The 10,021-nt window shown below is 42.9% G+C and overlaps 1 protein-coding gene across 1 annotated transcript; it reads left to right on the top strand.

The window, feature by feature from the left end:
- The first annotated feature begins 501 nt into the window (after window positions 1–501).
- On the top strand, window positions 502–1,026 carry LOC147614963 (uncharacterized). The gene has a single exon (XM_086780010.1). The coding sequence runs from the start codon at window positions 502–504 to the stop codon at window positions 1,024–1,026; it is 525 nt and encodes a 174-aa protein (XP_086636136.1).
- Window positions 1,027–10,021: the final 8,995 nt, after the last annotated feature.

The following is a 10,021-nucleotide window of genomic DNA, read 5'->3' as shown; positions in this document are numbered from 1 at the left end:
GGTTTTTTGAATTTACCCTTTTTGATTTATAAAGTATATTTTTAGGGATTTAGATCAATTTTAGTAAATCAAAAAACTTAGAAATTTAGTGTGCTATTAGATATGAATGTATGTAAGCATCATGGTTGAGGCCCTATGTAGCTTCATTGCGAGGGTGCCAGCTCCCGAGGTTGGTTGCATTTATCAACCTATACCTACTCGCCACATGCCATCGAAAGGAGGGCCAAAAGTTCAAAACCACCAGCAGCTTCCATGCTTTTGACACACGACCAACCGAGCAATGAGCATTCCAACGACATGCGAGCTGCCTAATTGTCTCATTAACATCCTTCAACCGCACATCAGCAGCCACGCCATTAGAATTGCTTTAAGTTTCTCCATAATTATACCTATCGGAAGGCTTTGGCAGCTATGTAAAAAGCTTGGCTTGGGCCAGGGAGCCGGTGATCTCCTCCATTGCCCAAATCACAAGAGTCTTCTTTGAGGTCGAGAACCTACACTATGGGGAATCACCTCTCTTGCATGCTCTGCATCTGCGCTGCTCCAGCTTCTGTCACCAATTGTCGCCCCTCATCCGCCACCATCGCTCAAGTAGTGCACTCTGTCGAAGGCCGAGTCTTGGAGTTGGACGGGGTGCCCATGAAAGTGGCCGAGCTGATGCTTGAGTTCCCCGGCCACTTCGTCGCAGAGTGTGACCATGCTTGCACGGGAGACCAATCCCCTAAGCGTGCGGCCCCCTTGCCTGCAGACGATGAAGCTCGGCCCGGCCGTGTGTATATCCTCTTCCCCATGCACAGGTTGCACACACGCGTGGCTGCCGAGGAGTTGGCCTCCTTTGCGAAACTCCTCAACGCAAGCCAGGAGATGAACGACAACGCAGGTGGCATATCAGTACACATGGATTGCTCTCCTTTAAAGGTCCCTAATCAGCTCCTTCAAGGTGCATTACTACTCTCACATCAGACGCACATTCTCACGAGGTCGAAGTCATGGCAGCCCAAGCTGGAGACCATCAGCGAGGGCTGATCATCACCCCTCACAGTCGCACCTTTTACTCATATGAAGGGAACGCTAGCTTTACATGAACTAAAGTGTACTGGTACGTCATAGTCTACCACCACAGCTTCATCCGTCCAAGTCCAGGAGTGTCTATGAGGGATCACGAGGCATCCTTAGTAGAGGGGTCTCGAGGGGGTGTAGTAGAGGGGTCCAGGGGGGGTGTATTAGTTACATTGTTAGAGAAAGGAGCGAGCAACCTCTGCAATGGGGATGCAGGCATTGACGAATACTTCAGTGAATTAAGGCCACGAGGGACAGAGAGAACCAATGGCTGCAATGGAGCCAGTTAACCCTAAACAGACGTATTTCCAGATGGGCGGACAACTTCCATATCTTATCTTACAAGAACAACGTAAAGCAGCAACCATACACTTTGGCCACCGTTGTAAGTACACAATTAGTGATTCTCGTTATGGAATCTACTTCGAAGAAAAATGAGCAAAATCCAGCTTCACATTGTGAGCTGAGATTTACAGTCTTCCTCCATATTGTTGTAGTCCCGAAGGCAATAATGGATCTCTGATGTGCTGCCACCATAGCCAGCTTCACATTGTGAGCTGAGATTTACAGTCTTCCTCCATATTGTTGTAGTCCTGAAGGCAATAATGGATCTCTAATGTGCTGCCACCATAGCTTTGGAAGCTTGCCACTTTCCAGTTTGTGCCTTTGTATCTCTAAAGTAGTGCTGTCATTCCACAAGAACTGTTGCACGCATACTTGTCCCTGTTACATTTACATCTCCAATCAGTATACGCAAACATATTGATTGCGAATTTTCAGTGCCTCTTTCTTTCGTGCTCTTTTTATGTGTAGTTCACGAGTGTTTCTTTCGTCGTTGGAGAGTCGTTGCTATTTCGTTGGGAAGTTCTTCATGCGGACATGAAAAGTCATGTTGTTACGCTTACTTGCCTTGATAATTAACCTTTAGCAATACTGGGGCTTACAAAGTGTCCGGAATTGGAGCATCATACATGTATCCCCATTTGGGAAATTAGGTTTTGACCGGCAATCTCCATCTCTTCTTTTTCTATATTTTTCTAAATCTTATTTGAAAACTACCACGTGGTGGCTCCAAGTTTAACCAAGTTATGATTAAAGATAATCGGATGCTATAGATTTTAGTAATGAATTTCAGCTCAGTTTTTCAGCAACAAAAATTCGAATTGTTGAAATTAAGTGAAAATTCAAGTTTGACTTTTCTACTATTTAATATGCTCAAAAGCAACCTTTAAGTGTGTATATAATTGAAATTTGACAAGAAGTAAAACGTGACATATTTTTCGAGTCTACTTTCATATACAACTGATTTTGGCAATTCTACCCACGCAAAGTTGTAGACGACACACGTTCTGGTACTTTTAAGTATCCACATGACTAGGGTCAATGCATGCTTGGGTGTAGCCATTTTTGGTAAGGTTCAGGGCATTTTTGTATATAGGTAACTTGCCCGACCCATAACTTATGCATTGCTCAATGGAATTTGAGAAACTTGGTATCCAAGCAGTAGTACACATTCCAATCTTCAATATGAGACCAAAAAAACATAGAAGTAAAATTTATAAAACATAAAAAATGTGTTCTGCACATACATGCAACCAACTAATCATTCTAAAGTACACTACAAGAGCTTCTCCTCAACCATAGGACACATCCAATTGATAACATCTGGTATGGTTTAAGGGACCTCCAATGTTGTGCTAGAATTTTGCATACCCATTCGAGGGCACGCTCCATAACTTTTTTTTGGTTTGTTGAAAACCTAAATGGATTGAAAAAATGGAATCCACACTAGTGGGACTAGTGCATGGTGGTCTTAAAACACTGATAGTTGGTGATATCAGTATCTTGATTCACCCTGGAATGGAAGAAATTGAAAATGTTCAATTTTTGCATGTACAAAGATCTTTTAATAAATCCAACTTTTCATTGCTTCTTTTTCCCTGCAGTTCCTTGCTATATGACTCATAAGCATGTCAAGGGTCATTGCATTTCACATTGCACACCATTTAGATCCGACAGTGTGCCCTTTGACCTATTAGTGTTTTGAAGCATTTTAGGACACATTACAATTGCTTGGGGGCAAGATTTTGCTGACGTGTATTGCCGGAGGGGGGAAACCAGGTGGGTGAAAATTTCAATACCCTGTGGAGTTTTGAATTTTTAGGCCTCCCACTCTGGTGAATGTTTTGAATAAAGTACATAACCTGCCACATTGTGTCAAAACCTACTGCCTCCTACGTTGCAAGGTATTGTGTTTGTTTTATTTGTCTTGTTTTCTTTTCTCTGTAAGATGTCTTCTTTTCTTTACTCGCCTCACCAGCTAGTTGGTCTTTGTGTGATCATCTCCATGGAAATGGCAAGATGCAGCTCGTCCCTCCCTGCCCTACAAGTTGCACGATTTGGTGTGGCATTGTCTTCTTTACCCTGGTAAGTTGTCTTCTTTGCTTTGCTCACCTGATGAGCTCGGTGGTCTCTATCTGATCGCTTTGCTTTGCTAGCCTCACCAGCTCAGTGGTATCTATCTTCTTTGCTTTGCTCGCCTCTTAAGCTAGATGATCTCTGTTTGATCGTCTCCATGGCAATGGCAATATGCAGCTCTTCATGGCTTGCAAGAGAACCAGACAAAGGCGGCGAGATAGGAACGCTAAAAAGCTTGGTCAAGGCACAAGGAGCAGATTGCAGGACAAGGAAAGAAATGGCATGGACAAGAAAACAAGCTCAAAGAGGCAACACAAGACACTTTTGCAACGTATGAGGAGGGAGAAACAACGAGAAGACATAAGACTCCTTGCAGAGCAGCAACAGGAAATGGTTGCAGATGGATGCATTCAAACATTGCCATCAAAGCGAAGAACACGAGCTGTGGCCAATCGATTGGTGGGAGAATTCACGGCAGCAACATCACGCGATTCAGATGAGTACAAGTCTCGTGTCATTATAAGCTTTACCTTGCACCCTAAAATTCATAGAGTGACAACCCTGCCAACACCTTAGGAAATGCACGCACAAGAGACACTGCTTTCTAGCCTGAGAGATGGCCTATAGAAAGTGAAAGGGGTGCATAGCTTAGATCAACTAGTTGTAAAGAGGTTGACATTAGCTATGCTGGTATCCCCTGAAACAAAGAAGAAACAGCTTGGATGCACAACGTCGAAGATGTCAATCAGAAGCTCCAACGTTGCTCCAGCGGTTGGACACAGAGTAAAAGTAATGCAAGATGATCCAGAATTGAGAAGTTTGTGGGCTTCAATAGAACGCAAGAAAAGGAAAGACAGCTTGATTGTGGAACTCATTGCTAAAGTGACATTGTTCGAGAACACGAGAGTTTCTCCAAACAAGAAAGACATTTGCCAAAAGGGAATGGGACGCAAGCAGTTTGAGGAGCACATCATGCACTTTCTTGACACAACGCAAGTTAGTGGTTGTCATAACGAGGTGGTTGTCTATGATTCTCTAAAGCTTTAGTACAAATTGCTTGAATTCTAAAGTGATGATCCTAAACTAGTCCAACTAGCCTGGTGGTTGAACTGGAACATCAATAATAATATAATTGATCATGTTCTAGACCAGCTCGGTGGTTGAAATTGTTTAGTTTACTGTAGTGAATAATTGTTTTGTTTTCTAGTAGTTGTTTAGTTTAATTACTGAATTTCCAACTGTAACAGCAATATATAGTTCACATGTACCTTTTTGTTATTAGTATTTATGGGTGGCGAAATTGATTTGTTTTCTAATCATTGAAGGCAGTTGAAATTTTGACTGTCCTAAACCAACCCGATGGTTGAAATTGTTTTGTTGAAATGGTAGTGAATAATCTAGTAGCTATTTAGTTTAACTACTAAATTTTCAACGGGCTGGTTTCCGGTTGGGTGAATAGACTGAGTTGTATCTCAAGTTTATATGGCTGAGAGCCCTGACGTTTTGATTGGGCAAAGGAGATTTGAGCATTGTACGCCATGGTATTTGAAGAAACTCAAAGACAAGAATGTGTGTTTTGTGAAACACACATAGACTTTGACCTGGCCCGGCAAGGCTTGAATGACTTGAGATTTGGTCATGTTGGAAAATTTCTCCATGGAGATAGATGCTCATGTCTCCCAAATGAATGCTCAGTTTGCATGCCACCTGGATCTTCGTCATGTGGTTTATGGAGTTTGAGAAGAAGCCTCACATGCATCTTTCTTATGCTACTGCTATACTTGAAACTATAGATCCGTAAAAGATATTATGAAAAGTAAAGAAGTAATGTATGTCTATGATTTACCAAGATATAGCAAAGAATCAAAAGAGTACCTTCCAAGACTCATCCATCTTGGGTTGATTGACACCAGGCAAAGGTTTACTAGGATGACCGTTTGCATGCCATTGTGCTCGAGCTTGTAGAAGTTGATCGAGGAATGGCTCCTTTTGCATTGACTTTGCAATAGATGAATTTGCATCCTTGGAAATGTCACGAGAAATCTTGGGCGGGCAATTTATAATTATCTTTGATCTCCTGAGTCTAAATTGCTGATGCAGTTGAGGGGTCACTTTGGCCATATTTAGAGCTTGCAAGCTTTTTGGAGCACTAATGGAGTGTTGACCAGAGATAATCCAATATTCAACTTTATGAATATCTTCTTTTGTGAGTTTATCAAGGGGTTGTAAGAGAACAGCTTGGGTGAAGACCAACAGTCTTCACAAAACAAAAATAGTTCAGAGCAACAGGCCTTCTACACAACTTGAGGAAGAGGACGAGGTAGAGGAGGCCGTGGACGCGGTCAAGGAGGTGGGGCCGAACAGGTAATCAGAATTATGGCCAGCAGCAGCAGCAATAATAGTCCCAGAATACACAACAACAACGTCAACAACACATAGGTGGAAGAGGCAAATTCAGAGGCAGAGGGAGTCAAAGAGGACGTGGAAATTGGCAAAGGCAATATAATGATGAACGTGAATGATTTTATTGTGGTAAGCCTAGACATGTGCAGGCAGAATGTTATAAGAAGCAAGCTGACATGCAAAATGGGAAAGTGCAACAGAACAACTATGCATCCTCAAGCAGAAACAATGAGGATAATGAAAGGTTGTTTGTTATGCAGCATGTCGTGAATGCCATGTCTGAAAATGTTGAAGCAGCACAAAAAGATGATGTATGGTATGTGGATTCAGGTGCTTCGAACCACATGACAAGTCATGGGGAGTGGTTCAAGGAGATGAAAAACCTTGAAAGACCAGGTTTTGTGGAAACAGGGGATGACACTGCTCATCCAATTGCCCATGTTGGAGATGTGCCATTGTCTATGCAGGATGGCAAAATGAAGTACCTTGCAGATGTACTTCACGTTCCGAACATAACAAAAAATGTGGTTTCAGTTGGCCAGATGATTGAGCAGGGCTTGCAGGTTCGGTTTAACCCTCATGGTTGTTATGTTGAAGACTTTAAAGACAAGTGCAGGTTGGTTGCAAAAGGCAACAGAGTGGGCAGAATGTTTACGTTGAATGTAGACATGCCTGAAATGAGTGCTGCGATGTTTGCCAATGGTTCAGGAATTGTTGCAGACACAGACATTTGGCATAAAAGAATTGGACATGTGAATGTGCAGAGAATGAAGTCTATGCAGACTAAAGGAATTGTGACAGGGTTGCCAAAATTTAAAGTGGAAGGTATGCAGAGAATATGTGAAGCATGCCAATTTGGAAAGCAAACAAAGCATGTATTTCCACGTAATAGATATGTGAGCAGAAATGCACTAGATGTTGTGCATTCAGATGTATGGGGTCCTACGAAGACCATGTCTATGGGAGGCTGCAGGTATTATGTGACATTCATTGATGACCACACAAGGAAATTGTGGGTATATTTCATGAAGGAGAAGAGTGAGGTGTTCACTCACTTTCAGAATTTCAGAGTTTTGGTTGAAAAGCAAACAGAGAAATATGTAAAGTGCCTAAGGTCAGATGGAGGGGGAGAGTACTTCTCCAATGAGTTCTCTAAATTTTTGAAGAAGAATGGTATTCAGAGACAGTTTACATGCAGATACACTCCACAGCAAAATGGAGTTACTGAGTGGAAAAACAGGCACATTGCTGAGATTGTGCGAGCATTGATGGAAAAGAAGAATATGCCGCATAGCTATTGGGATAAGGCTATTTCTATAGTAGTATACATCATGAACAGGACTCCAACTACAGCCATACATGATGTAACTCCACCAGAGGAGAGGTTTACTGGTAGAAAACCTGATTTGTCTCATCTGAAAGTCTTTGGATGCATTGCATATGTGCATGTGCCAGATGAGTTGAGAACTAAGCTGGATCTAAAAGCTGAAAAATGTGTGTTTATTGGATATTCCCTTGAGCAAAAGGGATACAGGTGTTATAACCCTGCTACACGTGAGTTAAGGGTAAGCAGGGATATTGTCTTTGATGAGATGAGCAGTTGGTATGCTGCTGAAAAAGAAGTTGTTGGGGCTGCTGTGAGTGGAAGTGTGGTTGCACAGAATGCAGGTCAGCAATCACAGTCTTTGAGTGGACCAGGAGAGTCCTCATCTAGTGGGTCTGTTGATAGACCATGGAGTGGCAGGCTACATCATAATACCAGTCCTGCAAATGTGATTAGTACATCACGTAAAGGAAAAGAGAAAGTGGTTAAGCCCCTTGGTATGCCTGACATTTTTGCAGGGCATTCTCATGTTGATGGAGAGTCTAGTGGCTCAGATATGAGCCTTGATGAGGAGCTTGGGATCCCAGCTATGAGAACGCCTGGTGTAAAGAAGGCTATGGAAGCCATGAATGAAAAGCTGCAAAGATCTGGGAGAGTGAAAAACCCTATGCAGAGGTTTACCTATGATGGTTATGTGGCACATCACTATGCATATATGGCAAAGGTTGTGCAAGTTGTAGAGCCCACATACATTGATGAGGCTGTTGGAAATGTGTGATAGATGGATGCACTATATGGGAATGAGACTTGGGATTTAGTGCAATTGCCTGAAGGCAAGAAAGCCATTGGATGCAAGTGGGTGTACAAAGTAAAACATAATAGTGATGGAAGCATAAACAGGTATAAGGCTAGGTTGGTAGCCAAAGGGTATGCGCAGACATATGGCATTGATTATGAGGAAACTTTCAGCCCAGTTGCCAAGATGGCAACAGTGAGAGTTGTGAAAGCAGTGGCTACGTCAAAGCAATGGTCTGTACATTAGATGGATGTAAAGAATGCATTCTTGCATGGGGATTTGCAAGAAGAGGTGTATATGTTGCAGCCACCTGGTTATGAGGATGTGGGTCACCCCGAGCATGTTTGCAGTTTGAAGAAAGCCTTGTATGGCTTAAAACAAGCACCAAGAGCATGGTCTGACAAGATTTCTGAATATCTTGTCACTATTGGCTTTCATGTAGCCAATGCAGATTTCTCGCTGTATGTGAGACATGATGATAGAGGGGTTGTGCTTGTTGTCATCTATGTAGATGACTTGATCATTACGGGGGACCATGATGCAGAGATCTTTGATGTAAAGATCTTGCTTAGACAGAAGTTCGAGATGAAGGATCTGGGGGAGCTCAGATATTTCTTGCGCATTGAGGTGATTAGGTCACCACATGGTATTGGATTACTACAGAGACAGTATGGCTTGGACATGTTGTCCAAGTATGGTATGATAGGCTGTAAGCCTCTTTCCGTGCCATTGGATCAGAATGGCAAGTTGAGTGCAGATTCAGGAGAGATTTTAGAGGATCCTACTATGTATAGGCGCATAGTAGGAAGCTTGATCTACATGATGATCACCAGCAGACCAGATTTGAGCTATGCTGTTGGGTTGGTGAGTCAGTTTATGCAGGTTCCACGGAAACCGCATTTGGATGCATTGAGACGCATACTGAGGTATGTGAGGTCTACTTTGCATTGTGGACTATTCTATGAGACTGGGACAGAGATATGTGTACATGGGTACACAGATGCTGATTGGGCTGGTAGTATCTCAGATAGAAGATCTACCAGTGGCTTCATGTTTTCTTTGGGGAGTGCTGCTGTGACTTGGAGCAGCAAGAAGCAGCCTACGGTTGCTCTATCCAGTACAGAGGCCGAGTACAGAGGAGCTGCTATGGCAGCATGTGAGGTAGCTTGGTTGAGAAAGCTACTTGCAGATTTGGGTCTATCAATGGATAGACAAGTTGTCATTTTCTGTGACAACATTAGCAGTATATAGTTGGCCACGAACCCACTGCTCGCACAAAGCATATAGAGGTCCACTACCATTTCGTCAGAGAGAAGGTCTTGGCAGGAGACCTTGACCTTGTTTATGTCAGCACAGAGGATCAGGTAGCTGACATCTTCACCAAAGCATTGGATACAGAGAAGCTCTGCAGATTCAGGGCTTTGCTTGGTGTACATGAGATGGAGTTCAGCTCGAGGGGGAGTGTTGAGATATTGAGCTCATCTAGTGACGCGGTGGACACTGATGACCCGCCTGGGGGATAGGTCCCACACTTACACCACTGGCATGGTTGGTTACACCACTGGCATGGTTGGTTACACCACTGGCATGGTTGGTGAGATCTTGGGTGATATGCGGCCAGTGGGATGACAAGCTGTGTGACAGCCATTCTAGACACTAGCATAGTTATAGCGCGAGCTCATTTAGTTGGGTTCACACTATAGAGAACCCTCATATGTAGTGGTTGAGTACCTTTCATATTATGTGTACTCTTATCTTGTATATGGTGTGTTGAGTGTTGAGTGAAGAAGAAGAAGATTTTCAGCCTCTCACCTTGTGTGTTCTCTATTAGGGTTTTGTGAGTGTGTGTGTGCTTGCAAGAGCTCAAGCTCTCTTCCCCCCCTGCATCTTTTCAGTGATGCCTATGTAGTATTTAATACCCAACTTGAGGATAACAGTGAAATAACATCTCAGGAAGAATGCTCTAGTGAAAGGCTGATTGAATTGGAAATGCTTGATGAGACTAGAGTAATTTATCTATT

The sequence above is a fragment of the Cibotium barometz genome, chromosome 41 (assembly GCF_041138505.1).
Source record: "Cibotium barometz isolate CiBa-2024 chromosome 41, ASM4113850v1, whole genome shotgun sequence".
Lineage (NCBI taxonomy): Eukaryota > Viridiplantae > Streptophyta > Polypodiopsida > Cyatheales > Cibotiaceae > Cibotium > Cibotium barometz.
The sequence above is the reverse complement of the archived record's forward strand: the minus strand, read 5'-3'. Positions and strand labels throughout refer to the sequence as shown.